The 14,480-nt window shown below is 32.6% G+C and overlaps 3 protein-coding genes across 3 annotated transcripts; 2 read left to right on the forward strand and 1 right to left on the reverse strand.

The window, feature by feature from the left end:
- Positions 1 to 3,497: 3,497 nt before the first annotated feature.
- On the reverse strand, positions 3,498 to 11,963 carry LOC129228053 (uncharacterized). The gene is made up of 5 exons (XM_054862686.1): positions 11,927 to 11,963; positions 10,536 to 10,558; positions 10,129 to 10,238; positions 4,870 to 5,048; positions 3,498 to 3,744 (listed from the first exon to the last, which is right to left on the reverse strand). The coding sequence occupies exons 3-5, from the start codon at positions 10,226 to 10,228 to the stop codon at positions 3,613 to 3,615; spliced, it is 411 nt and encodes a 136-aa protein (XP_054718661.1). The 5' UTR covers positions 10,229 to 10,238; positions 10,536 to 10,558; positions 11,927 to 11,963; the 3' UTR covers positions 3,498 to 3,612.
- Positions 11,964 to 12,177: 214 nt separating this feature from the next.
- Positions 12,178 to 13,993, forward strand: LOC129227556 (cytochrome c oxidase assembly factor 4 homolog, mitochondrial-like). The gene is made up of 2 exons (XM_054862134.1): positions 12,178 to 12,402; positions 13,824 to 13,993. Exons 1-2 carry the CDS (start codon positions 12,280 to 12,282, stop codon positions 13,932 to 13,934), a joined length of 234 nt encoding a protein of 77 aa, XP_054718109.1. The 5' UTR covers positions 12,178 to 12,279; the 3' UTR covers positions 13,935 to 13,993.
- Positions 12,409 to 13,816, forward strand: LOC129227555 (dnaJ homolog subfamily C member 8-like). The gene has a single exon (XM_054862133.1). The coding sequence runs from the start codon at positions 12,531 to 12,533 to the stop codon at positions 13,260 to 13,262; it is 732 nt and encodes a 243-aa protein (XP_054718108.1). The 5' UTR covers positions 12,409 to 12,530; the 3' UTR covers positions 13,263 to 13,816.
- Positions 13,994 to 14,480: the final 487 nt, after the last annotated feature.

Here is a 14,480-nt window from a genome sequence, read left to right on the forward strand (position 1 = left end):
TTTACGCAATTACAACAGGATCACAAAATTTAAGTGCTTTTACAGTACTTGATGTTTTCTGAAGGTTCGTAACTGCCCTTATATTCCTGATTTAAAAAAAAAAAAAAAAAACCAGTGTGTTCAGGTTTTTAACTTTTTATTTTCATATTTGTGATTTTAAAACTATTTATTTATTTTTCAATCTACTTTTCAGCCAGAATGGGATATTGCAGCTGTTGCACCAAAAAGGCAAGTCTTTGAATTTGCACTATGGCTGCACTGAACTTCTCTTGCACTTGAATTCTTCTTAAGTTCTGTCTAGGTATTAAAGTTTGGACAAACCTTATGTTTTGCTTTGTGACTGTTATTTAGGGTGTCAAATACTTAGCAACATTTGAATAGCAACCCCTCTCCCTCTTTAACCCTCTGACCATCCTGGGTCATGAATAAGATGTGCAAAATTCTTCCCCATGAAATTTTTTTTGGAGTAACTTGCCATGTAAATAGAGTGCCCTACCTTCTATCAATGTCTAGCGATCACCATGCACCTCTGACCGTTTGAAAACTAAAATTTAGCATCAGAAAGATAAGTGTGAAATGCTTTTGAAACATGCTCACTAGGGCGTGATAAAATGTCCAAAACCACCAATGAGTTCATCTCCTTTCAGATTGACCCAAGGCTAGATTTTCATTTTCCTGCTTTTTTTTTATTCCCACTTTAATTTTTAAACCATCTAGTAATAGAACATATACAGAAATCAACTAATCGTAAATTTATCTTTGATAAATTAAATTGAGAGATTTACTGGAAATTACTTTCTTACTAACATTTCAATACTTTTCATCCTGAAAAATTTTCAGAGAACAACAATTTTTATAAACTTTGAAATAAATTATGCTGTACCTTATTTTAATTTTCTTAACTTAATATTTGCAAGAGAAACCAGTCTTTTCAGAAACATGTGAATATTGGGCATGTGCTTGATCAATCATTTTGTATCATAGAAATATTTCAATTACAGTGGAGTTCTGAAAACATGAGGTTCTATGTAACTCAAGATGTTTTTTAAAAATTAGTATTATTACTGTAAAAGCGGTTAAGAATGGTTTGGAGGGTTAGAATGATACAAACCTCAGTTTTGAAGTAATAAGTGTTCGTAGTGCATTCTGGGCTAGCGCAGTTTCAATACGAACTATTGTGTAACCTTTTCTGGTGACGAGATTTGTTATCGCTGTCAAAACGGCCCACCAGATGAATAACCAGGTGATTGTGAATTTATTTGTTGGGAGCGATTTGTGCTACGTGTTTGTAGGTAGCTCAGAAATTCAAGTTGGGGGACTAATAGTGCAGAAGGAATCACAATTTTGTAAGTACCTTTCGCTTTCATACTACATAAAGAAAGTTACATCCAATTTTCATTCAAAAATAAAATATTTTGATGTTGCTACAGTTGCAAATGTGTGAGAGGGTGAGTGTGGTACAGTAATTAGTCGAAATTTTGGAGGGTGAGTTGGGTTATCAGGGGAAAAATTACCCCGGAAAAATCATGGGTGTAGATGCAATTGAGTTTGAAGTTTCAACAATGTTGAAGCGAGGCAAGTTTTGGCCGTGGCCTGAAAAAGATAAGATTTGGTATCCATCTTCAAAAATTAAGAAGAAAATAAAGCCTTTGTTTTTTCTCAATTTTATGATGTACCTGACTCTCCAAAGCTCAATTTTCAGCAGAACTTACATCTACAACTCTCCCGTTAAAATATAAGAGAGGTAGAGTAGGGTACAAACCACCAAAAGCTATATGAAAACATTGAAACATGTGCGGGTACCATTCTCACCCGGAGAGAGAGGGTGAGAATAGTACAAAGAAAAACCTCTGGAGGGGGTGTTGGTAAGGTTTTAAGTTATTTCAGGGTTGAAATCAAAAATCCAGGTCCTAAACTATAATAATAGCGCAACTTCATTTTTATTTTCGAATGAATGTTGAGTAATTACAGTCAGAAATGTACTAAAACTGTACCATAGTCACCTGCTTTTACCATAAATAAAAAATTGATTTGTATTAAAATCTGAAAATCAAAATCTTAGGCTATTGTAGAACTTAACTACACACAATAAAATAAGAGAAAGATATTTAGAGGTATTTTTAAGATTAAGTGGAACTATACTGTGTTCACAGGAAAGACCGTCGGGTCAAATCTAACCTGGCAGTACTGAAGAGTTTGCAGATTCTACACTGCATTGTGACAATGCCAGGTCAGGTTTCTTCAAACAAAGAACTGCTGTTTGGCGGTGTCAATTCTGTGTTTAGCTTGGACAAGAACAAATTGGTGCCAAGTTGATGGCAAATGAGAATATTATTAGGTTATTATTTTTTTTTATTTCAGAAAAAATCCCCAAAAGTGGCATAAGGGCAAACCTTCGGGCAAATTTTTTGCTTTACTTCTCGTCTATCTTTTCCATGAATGCAGTATACAAGAAGTAAATGTTACTGCAACTTTTATAGGATTTTCAAAAAGTTTGAGATAAAAATTAAATCATAGCAGGGCTTTGAGTTTAGTTTTTGAAATATTAAGCATCTTGTTCGTCACTGATGAACAAAAGTCAGTGCCAGTCCTTATCAAAGAAAACACTTGTTCACTTTCTACACCTTAAGTAAAACATGTAAACACTAGAATCACTTTATTCAATATATTTTTTTCAAACTAAAGCATAGCAGCAAAATTTTTATTTTAACATACTGTTTATCAAAAAACTCATTTCTCTTGCATTTAATATTTGTGTGTGTGTGTGGAGAGGTTTTCAGGTAGATTCTCTCCAAAAGAACATTTAGCAGTTTTGTATTGATGCCGTCATAATGTCACTAATGTCGTCTCTCTTTGATGATTTCCTATTTAATTGAGCAAAATAGGAAATCATGAAACAATGACTGCCAGTCAAACTCGGCAAAAACATCAATAAAAGAAAAGCAAACTTGAAAATAAAGATTGATGAATAGTATTGGATCTATAACATAAATAAATAAAAAATAAATTGCAGAAAAATAAAAAATTTTAAAACTAAATCTTTTTTCTTTCTATTTTTTTTATTTTCTCTATTTTTATTATGAATTTCAAAGTTATAATTTCAAATTTTTAGCATAATTCTCTGAAATAAAATAAACTATCCTTCTTACTCTACCAAAAGTTTTCTCCAAAGCATTCTGCATTAGAACTACATTACACAATAAATTTTAGCAACAGCAATTTTTAGCATTTTGAAATCTAGTTTCCTTTTGTTTTGTTTTTTTCAGCCAATGCATACTTTAAATACAGGCAAACCTTTTAAAATCAAACTCAAGGGGTCCTTTAAAATCAATTTGTCTTTACCATAGGTGTCTTGTCCGAACAACAATCAAGAAGAAAAAATAGGACAGATACTGTAATATAATTCATCTTAGCAGTAATTTGTTTCAAGTGCTTGAATTAACAAGGTTTGACTGTATTTCAATATGATTTAAGATCTTAAAATGTTCTAAAGATATTCAAAAATAATTTTGATATTAATAACAACAAAAATAAATTTATTTCAACAAACAAAAGTGACATTTATAGTAAAATTTAGACAAATATTTGAGAAATTAACACAGCATTTGGTGTTTAGCGATCCACATTACTTTCACATAGAGCATCACCATTTGTTTCTGATACAGTCTTTGCAAGTACATCACATTCTAGAAGATTCTGTAACTCTTCATAAGTCACACCATTTTTTTCTGGGAATAGCTTCCTCTGGAAAAATTATATTGGGAAAAAAATCAACAAATTAATTCATCTAATAAAATGAGGCAAATTTTGTTTCCTGAATGGAAAGTACATTTTACAAAAGTCTGGTTACAATTCAATGAAACAAAGAATTTTTTTTTTTACATTTTGTGAATGGTTGTATGTACATTATTATGTTTAAAAAGTAACTGATCAGAGAGAAAAATTCTGCGTGAGATTCCTGACAAAATTTCTCAGAATCCACACTTAAAAATGGTTTGGATGACAAACCCTCAGCCACTGAACATTTAAGTGCAATGTTGTTAAAGCTGCCCCTATGCGACCAATTGGCAGTTTTGACAAGAATATTTTATTTTATTATTATTTTAAACTTAAAGATGAAGTAGATTGTAGATTAAATATTTGTGAGGTGACTTAAAGTATTACATTATAAACAAGAGAGCGTTTAAGAAAGAAAAAAAAAAGTATCAAATTAAAGGAAAACAAAGTAAAATAATAGCTGTCCTAATGTCGATCCACGTTTCTTACATTATGGTATGCCAGGAATCAAATTTTGTGCCATTCACAATAATTCATAAGAGGATTAAGGATACAAAATATTTATATTTCATTTGACCATTGTCACCAGTTTGGCTTGGCTTATCCATATATCAAAATTGTCATTAAAATCTGTTCTTACACATTTGACCCTTTAACCCCTAAAACATGGGTTTCTGGAAAAGCAAAAAGACATGTGAGCCTGGATTCGCAGAAAATCAGCAGGGCCCCCAACCACCCACTGGATTGTTCACCCCACCCCCTCCACCAAAGAAAACAATTGTTTTTTATTAAGTGTTTCTTGTATGTTTGGGTACGTAGATCCGGACCTGAAGACATGCAAAAAAGGTCTTGCTTTGTCTCCAAAAATGTTGTCTGGACTTCATAAGGGACTCCATACCGGAAATGGCTCAAGGCCCTGTTAAGTCTAAATCCAGCCCTTTTATATGGGCATGGAAATAAAACTAAAATAAGTTGTAAAATATATCTTAGGACAAAACAATTAAATTAATATAATTAAAAATTAATACATTTATTTTGCACAAAAATTCTTTCCATAAACAATTTACTATAATTTAAATTTGAAAAAATTACCTCGACATATGATACTGTTACTTCTTTGTTTACGTCACAGTCAGACAATGAAGAGAAACTGTTTGATGAGCCTCCAATCAAATGCAGCATTGAGTCATCTCTAGCTTTTTGTAAAATAAGTAACATGTCTTTAGATGTCAACTCTTTGTTATGACCTTTCACTTTTGTTAACCTATTTTCTAAAGGAAGAAGAGTTAATAAACAATGACAACAAAGACTAGAGGAAAATCATAAAAGAAATCAATCAAGTATTAAAAAAAAAAATCTTTCATAGCAATTCGAAATTTTTATATTGACGGTGTCTCAAAACAGGAGTTCTGGACCTAGTAACTTTTGTTTGAAAGCGAACAATATTTAATTCAATGCAAGAAAAACAATACTTCTCTATAATCATGACACCTGTTATTGGTAGCAGAAACAGTGAGACACTGCAACATACAACAGAAAGTGTGCAGATTATTTTTTTAGCTAGGGGTGAAAAATATTCTCACAATTTTTAAAGAAAAAAAAATCTTAAATTCCAGCAAGTCAAAATTTGTACTGTATTTTCTGAGATATAATGTCACAAATGAGAGGGGCCCAGAAAGGGATCAAAAAAGGCACATGAATAATATTTAATGCATTTCTGTTCATCAGTAAGGGAGCTCCCAAATCTTTTAATGTATAACAGATTCCATAGCATATTATTATTTGTCCAGGCTCATTTAGATTATACAATTATTTTAATGTTTGATTTTGCAGAGTTTTTGGATGTGATGGAGTGAATATTTTCAATGCTTCTTATAACTCGGGGACGGTGCCAGAGGACTGGAAGCTGTCTAACATAACGCCACTCTTCAAGAAGGGGTCTAAAGGTATTGCTGGGAATTATAGACCTGTAAGTTTGACTTCGGTGATTTGCAAGATTTTCGAAACTTTGATCAAAATTAAGATCATGATGTTCTTAGAGACTAATAGTCTGTTGACTAGCTTGCAGTATGGTTTCAGGAAAGGTAAATCCTGTACTACTAATTTATTGCATTTCTACGACAAGGTTACCTCAGCTTTAGATAACAAAAAATGTGTGGATGTTGTTTATATTGATTTTCAAAAAGCTTTTGACAAGGTACCGCATGTTGCTCTTCTCAGCAAGTTAGCTGACATTGGAATAGGAGGAAAAACTTTACTTTGGGTTAGAAATTGGCTTACTGGTAGGAAGCAAAGAGTAGTTGTGAGAGGAAATCATTCTAATTGGAGTGATGTTTTAAGTGGAGTTCATCAGGGATCAGTTTTAGGGCCTCTTTTGTTTATTATATTTATGAATGACATCAATGAAAATATTTCTGGAAGCATGAATTGTTTTGCTGACGATGTAAAAGTTATGGGGATTGTCGAAAATGAAGAACAAGTAAAACAGCTGCAAGAGGATGGAACTGATGTGATATACCCCACCCTTGGCGACTTTTTTCTGTTGGCGCCAAGAAAGCGTCGCCAAGGAAACGATGTATGACGACATATGTCATACATCGTTCTTAGCGATGCTTTTTTAGCGCCAACAGGAAAAAATCAGATAAAAAAACATGATCAAAGCACTTTAGAACACAATATATATAAAAACAACATAAAAGCACAACAAAAAACATCACAAATATTTGCTTAAAAAATGTACAGGGCCGGGGTTTTTTGTAAACATATTAAAATACAATGAAATAAATTATTGTATTAATTACAAGTCGAAATTAATGCATTAATTTTTTTTTCATCATTTCTCCGGGACACGAGCCCTCGGTCTCATAGTACTTTCGTAATGAGACCTCGGCTCGCCGGCCCTGCCTCGGTCTCATTACGAAAGTACTATGAGACCTCTGGCTCGCCAGGACCTCGCTCCGCTCGGTCCGTTATCCCTCCGACTGTTAATATACATTACAGTCGGAGTATGGTCACAGTTATGTATATTTTCATGACACCCAAGGGTGGCTCCTTCCGTTCAGTGTACAATAATGACACAGTTTTAAGTGTGAAATATGCACCATTATTGTGCAGATTTATTAATGAAATTCAGCATTTTTAAGAGTACAACCGAAAGAACTTTCAATTGTTAACATAAAATTCAGTACCTAAAGGAGACACGTTAATAGAATGTCTAAATAATTCGTGGCATCGATAAGAATTAACTTTTAGAACAAAATAACCGTACTATTTCTGTAAAATTAATTTACATACAGTAAAAATAAAGTTAAAAACTACAAGAACCCCTCAAGGATTTGTAAAAACAAAGAATTTTGGAAGTGAGAGGTTTTTTTTGAATTCTAAAATAAAGAACTTACCTTTTTATATGGTATAAATATTCACACTCAGTCTAAAACAATACATCATATGACAATGGCACGTTACAGATACACACCACGTTGGAGTTAACTTTTAATTAACCTTCAAGTTTGAAGAAACTGGCATTTTCTAATGTTTTTACTTCAAAACACAACTACTGAATTTAAACTAACACAAAATAAGCATTCCTGTAAGGTATATTGCACGAAACAACACCACGTATCTCTCCTGCGTGAAACCCAAACAACCCAAGTAAACAAGTTCGAACAGATCTGTAAGATTGCCTTCGGGTAGCTAAACACAGGTTAGTTTGGCCAGGGATGCCATGCATAAAAAATTATCGCCTCATTGGCGAGAAAAATATTTTAATTTTGTGCAAAAAAATCGAATGTCGCCAAATGGGGGGGGGGGGGGGGGGGGGGGGGGAGTATATCACATCTGTACCAAAGATGTAAATGGATTAAATTTTTGCGGGGAAAGCAGGACAAGGGGTCATTATTTTAAGCTATTTAAATCTCAGGCTAACTTGGAAATCAGGAAAAACTACTACTTGAGCAGGGTCGTGGGCACTTGGAATAGCTTACCGGAAGAGGCGGTAATGAGCAAGGGAGTGGATAGCTTTAAGAGGGCCATTGATCTTCATTGGGGACTAATTAATTGACTAGGACCAGCCTAGCTGGGCCCAGAGCCTGTTGCTGGTCGTCAAATTTGTATTTATATTTGTATTTGTATTATCAATTTATGTTGCAGACTGCTGAAAGAAATTCTACTACCAGGATCAACAGTACCACTCTTAGGTTAGTGCCATAAAAATAGATATTGCTTTCTGAGAAAGGAAAAACATTGGCAAAAACAAATGCAGGAGTTTTTGTATATACCTGTGTATTTCATTTATTTCAGTCCGTGTCATATCTAAGCAAATTTTAAGTGAAAAAATAAAAGTAGCTTTACAGTGCTTTCTGAAAAAGCAATGAAAGAAACCCTACTCAAAATTTATTATGGTGGAATGCTTACCGCTAGCAAAATTTTATCGGACGAATGCAATAAATCCCCTGCAAAAATTTTTTTTTCCATATTGCATCATGACGCAGTAAAAACTAGATTTTGAATGAATGCAATTAAGTCACCATTTGTTGAATTTATCTTTGTAAAGATTTTAATAAAACATTCAAAAGATTCCTGAACTGGTTTCTTCACTATAGCAAATTTCTTCAGTCCCTAAGTAGCCTGGTGGATAGCTGAAATTGGACCCTGACACTACCAAAGACTAGCATAGTACATGCAGAGTAATATGCTAATTAAATCCATGGGATCAAAAGTTCTGCTGCAGGTTGATAGCAGTTACCAAGAGTGCAGAATTTCTAGAGACTTCTCTCATCTTCTGAACTATGAACAATTCTGTCTGAATTCCAACATTAAAAAGAGCTTGGTCTTTATAGTGGCTCTTTCAATTTCTTACAAAATGTAGAGCGACCAAAAAATACAATATGCTTGTATTTTGCCTCACTATGGTTTGGTCTATTTTTAGTTTAGGGAAACCTTGGAAACAAAGCAAAGCAAACAAAGATGCTGAAAGGTTGATGCAGAAAAAAAAAAAAAAAAAGGGTTGTTGGCCTAAAATTACAAACTAGGCCTATTTTCCAATTGCCAACAAAAAGATAAAAATGAGCTGTACTACCCATACAGGTTTTTTAATAAGCACATGCAGCTTATTAAAAAAATCTACATTCTAATTTATAAGTACTTTTTTTTTCTTTTTAAAATGGAATACAAAGATGGGATGTAACAACTAAAATCACAGGAACTACAGAAACAATGGCTGCAAAAATATTTTTGACAAGTTCTTTTTAATGCACCTTTTTAAAAATAAATAAAAACATTCAAGGATAAAACAAATATTTTATTGTTTTTCAAGCACTCAAACAGGAAATGTTTTATTTCAAGCAGTTTTCACAGGTTTTTAAAAGCGGAAGGAGCAACGTGATTGATTTCAAAGAAATGACTACTAACAAAGATGATGAAGCATGAAGTGATTACTCTGATTTTATAAAAAAAATTATTAAAACATAAAATGTTTACCAAAAAGAGCTTATACAAAACAAGCAAGAAGATGTAAATGTTGCTTAAGAAGAAATACTTGAGAAAAAGATGAGGCTTAACTGTTTCACAAATCCTAAAACATCATTGCATTTCGAAATAAAAAATTAAATACGAACAAAAAGTAGAATTTTTTATATTTTTGCTCTGACTGTTTTAAATTAAGTTGTGAATATTTTTTTCCATAAAATAATTTAATCATTCAGTATTGACTGATTGATTGAAAGATTAGGTGGTTTATGCCCATCTCATGAAAGGGAGGCTTATACCACAGCAGAACGAAGAGTGTCAAGCTCAAGGCAGGGAGAAGCGAACCCCCTGAGAATCTCCCAGAACGAACAATACATTCAGTAATTTTATCAGTTATCTACATTGTAAATACATAAATTAAAATATCCTAGGCTTTTTTCATTAGAATGTAGGAAATCAAAATTAGTGTTGGGGGTCAAAGTATCACAAATAGAATACATATATTACTTTTTAGACTAAAAATTATTGAGAAAAAAAAGAGCTATCCAAAATACACAAATTGTAGGTTTGACATGTAACTATTACATATTTTAGTTTGTCAATTAACTAGAGATCAAAACAAATGACATTCACTGAATTTTGACCAACCTCTTTTTATACTGAATATTTTAGGTGGGTTACAAATAATCATCCTTCGATTCGAATCACAACTAGTATTTTAATGAAATTCAAAAAAAGTGTTTAATCCTTGTTAAAATACAATTCAATCACAAATAAGTTAGAACACACTTTTGTCAGTTTATCAACATGGACAGAAGGGAAAATAAATAAACCGTTAATAAATAAATAAATGAGTGGAATAATAGTAAAAGAAGCATAACTTACCTAATTTCTGAATGTAATCATTAGAATCAGGCAAATGTGCAAATGTTGTTTCAGTTTTCATTTCACCGGATAATTCCTTCATTTCTGGCATATTTTGCATTGTTTTTTTCCTTCAAATAAAATGGCAATATAGATATGCATACTATTCTGAAATTGTTGATATGTTTTATATTTCTTACATACAGCTCATATGCGACAGTAACGTCATAACTCGAAAAAATATGATTTTTGATTTAATACTACTATGAAGATTACAATAATCTTGTGGTATGGCATTAATGTAAAAATCATAATTTCAAAATTATGATGTTGTTGCAGAAAATGAGCAATATATATTCTTTGAAGAGAATTTAAGACTTAACAAAAAAAGGTAATTAATTAAAACGTCATTCATTAAAAATTTTTACCTTATTCAGCTTTCACTTTTTTTCTCCAGAGTAGGGATGGAACGTTTAGTTCGGACCCGGTCACAGTGAACGGGTCTTTCAATCGAACTAGTTCAGCTTTTAGTTCAGTAGAAAACAATCTAGTTCACTAGTTCGTTTAGTTCTTAGTTCGTTTAGTTCTTAGTTCGTTTAGTTCTTCGTTCATTTAGTTCTTAGTTCGATTTCGTTTAGTTCTCTTTCTCTCGTTCGATTTGGCAACTAGTTCGTTCGTTTAGTTCTTAGTTCGATTTCTTTAGTTCGATTTGGCATCTAATTCATCAGTAGTTCTTTTCCTCATCTAGTTCACTGAACTAGAAATCTAGTTCCCTGAACTAAAAGCTGACTGTTTAGTTCAGTATTGCATCTAGTTCGACCAGTTTTCCTGCGTGTCTCTCGCAGTGCATCTGCTTTTCGTTCAGTCATTCAAGATTCAATGGAGCTATTGTTTAGCAGAGGCGGGTGGGGGAAAGTTCGGGAATATTCCTGACTTTCCTTTCAATTCAATCGCGATGCACGATGGATGTGGCGTGATTAGTGAAATAGGCGGAGTATGTGCGCCTCGTCACATGCATTGGGTGCGCTTATTTCAGAATTAAATTGACAGATTATTATTTTGTTTTTTAATTTAAACTTCAAATTATTTCCATTGCACAAATGGACTTTAAGATGAAAAGAAAAAGGCTTTGTAAAGAATTTTTTTTCCACTTTCGACAGTGCAAAAGAAATTAGGAACGACTTTTTTGTGCTTTCTAATAAAAATGTTCTGCCTTTCTTAAAACTCATATTTTTAACACGCTTTTATTAGCTTCACCTGTATGTATGTATGTATGTATGTATGTATGTATGTATGTATGTATCTTGTAACGGAATCTTGCAGTTCAAATTTCGCCCACTTCCTGCGATCGGATTCTTTTGAAATTTGGCACGCGACCTCCCCCCAAAGCAGGAGCCTCCCCCGAAAAAAAGGAAAAATACCCCTACTACCCCTCTTCCTAAAAATTTCAATGGCGCAGCCTGTGCCATGACCCCCCCTCCCTCTCCCCCAGGTTGGAACCCCTGATTGTTAAAAAATATTAGTTTTGATAATTAAACCGAAAAATATGAATAAATACGCGGAAATTCGCCAAAAAATGTTCATAAATATGCGAAAATTCAATCAGCCCAAATTTCCACAGCCCGGCAAATTGCAAAATTTATCCCCCCCCCCCCCGGCCTTTAAAAAGGGAGAACTACCTATCTAGCAACATGTGACTATATTTTCCAGCCAAAAAGCTCTGAATAGTTCATTTGAACTAGTTCATTGAACTAGTTCACAAGGTTGAGATGAACTAAACGCACTAGTTCCTCGAAAGGAACTAAAACTTCCATCCCTACTCCAGAGATGCAAATGCAAAAGAGCAGAAGCTGTTTATTTCTGTCAGTTACAGTTAAACTATATTAACTGAAAATTTAGTTATTGTTTTTAATTTCTATTTTGAAGTGAATTATTATTTTCCCCTTTATCTTTATTTTAACATTCTTGATTTAAACATCATCATACACTGGTAATAAAACCGTGTTTTAATAATTAGCAAGCTCAGTAAAAGTTGAAAATTATTTGTGAATGGACGTTGTAAGGGAGGGGGTGGAATTGGGTGTGAGGGGGAAAGGAAATGTGCAAAAGAAAACTGCCATTTTCTAATATTATGATTTGTGAAAAGAAATTATTATAACGTGTATATGATGAATGGATTCTTCATCTGCAAAAACCGTCGGACATGGTGTAATTAGAGCGAATGACGATGATACTGATGTTGTAGACAAATTATTAAATGAGACAGGATGTTCTGAATTGCATTATAAAGTACAGGTATGAAAATGTGCTTTAAATAATAGCTGCGATTTTAAAACTCAACATTTGACGTTATTTTTGAAAGACCTGTAGGTTATAACTTGAAAGGTTTATTGTAAAGTATTTTTGTACTACACACTGTAAAAATGTCTTCGGTATCTCGTAGTGAACCAACGGAAGCATTGTTCAGTAATTTTATTGCCGAGGTAAAAGAAATTGAGAAGCGTGATTCTGTTTTAACACCAAAGCAGCAAATAGATCGCTTGCTCAGACCTGGAAGTACGTATTTTAACTTGAATCCTTTTGAAGTATTACAGATAGATCCTGAAACATCTTTAGACGATGTTAAGAAACAGTATCGCAGATTGTCCATTTTGGTGCATCCCGACAAAAATATTGACGACAGAGATCGGGCCCAGCAAGCGTTTGACATCATCAACAAAGCATACAAATGTCTAGAAGATGATGCCCAGCGTGCTAAAGCTTTGGAAATAGTTGAAGAAGCTAAAGGACGCACAGATCAGATGATTGAAGAGAAAAGAAAGAAACAGAAAAAAGCTGGAAAAGGCACAAAAGTAGATGAAGATGATCCTGTGAAATACAAGCACGCAGTGTATGTTCTGACCATGAAATTGTTTGCCGATCTGGAAAGGAAAAGGAGGCAGGCAGAAGAGCGAAACATGGAAGAGCGGAAAAGGAAAAGAGAGGATGAAATTATGGAAGAAGAGAAGAAAAAAGATGATAAAGAATGGCAAAAAAATTATGAAGAAAGTAGAGAAAATAGAATCAATAGTTGGAAAGCTTTCCAATCCGGAAGCAAATCTAAAAAGAAAGTTAAAGAATTTCGTCCCCCGAAACATAAAGCTGAAACTCGTTGAAGTTATTAAGATATTCATCATGCCTTGCTAAAGTGTCATTTTCATAGAACTCATTCAAGTCTATTAATATACTTGGAAAAATTCCTTGAGCATAACTTGCTCAATGGATGCTATATGTTACCTGCAACTTACATTTCTTTTGTCCCAGAATTTTTATTTTCTTTTACAGCTTATTGAAAAAAAAAAAAGATGCATTTAATAGATTAAATTATTTCTCCATTCTGACATTTTTAAGTGTTAAAACTTTTGGCTAGTGTGTTTTTGAATCACTTTTTGTGGTACTGTACAAAGTGTGGTGTTATATGTACTGTTAGTTTTGGTAAATGACTTTTTCAATAGTGGTTAAGATTTTAACTTTGATAAAATTAATTAACTTTGTTCCAATATTCACATTTTGTGGATAAGATATTAAGTTGATTGATATTTTTTTTTGTTTGAGTTTTGTAGAAGAAATTATGTAGCATAATAAATGCTCTTGTATATCTAAAATGTGTTCAATTGTATTCTTATAATTTATGGGTTTTTATTGTTCCGTACAAAAATATGAAATTTTATTTTCAGGAATGCATTGCTGAAACCAAAGATTGGAGGAAATGTCAGAAAGAAGTTACAGAATTTAGAAACTGCATAAATAGACATGAACAAAGAAAAGTTCAAGATGGCAAAACATAGATCTGTAGTTTTAAATATCTTTATAAATGATTAAATAAAGTATATTGATTAAAAATTGCAGGATTTGTCATAGAACAATCTGTATTACGTAAATGATAATTTTTTAAAATATATTTTTTTCTTAAATATTCCAACCATAATTTGTAACTATCAAACAAATAAGCTATGGGTGAATTTATATGTAATTGCTTATGTTAATTAAAATTAATGTTAATTAATCTTGAACCATTTAAGCCATGAATAATTCAATATTAATTTATTCAGCAGTGTTTTGTATGGAAAAACTCATTTTAGGAAAAAAATGTTTTTTTTTTCAATTACATAAATTGCGTGAGACATAAGTGAAAAATATTTTCTTCTAGCTAAATATCAGTTGTAATACTGGTCCATGATGTCAAGAAACTAGCTCACATTGACTATATAATAAAAAAAAAAGTACATAGAATTTCAGCATTAGAAGCTATTCTTTTTATTTTTATTAATGCTAATAAGTGCAGGGTATTATCATAGTTGCAATTTGAAAATTCTACCGCAGATCTAATAATG

Source organism: Uloborus diversus, chromosome 8, assembly GCF_026930045.1.
Source record: "Uloborus diversus isolate 005 chromosome 8, Udiv.v.3.1, whole genome shotgun sequence".
NCBI classification, from domain to species: Eukaryota; Metazoa; Arthropoda; class Arachnida; order Araneae; family Uloboridae; genus Uloborus; species Uloborus diversus.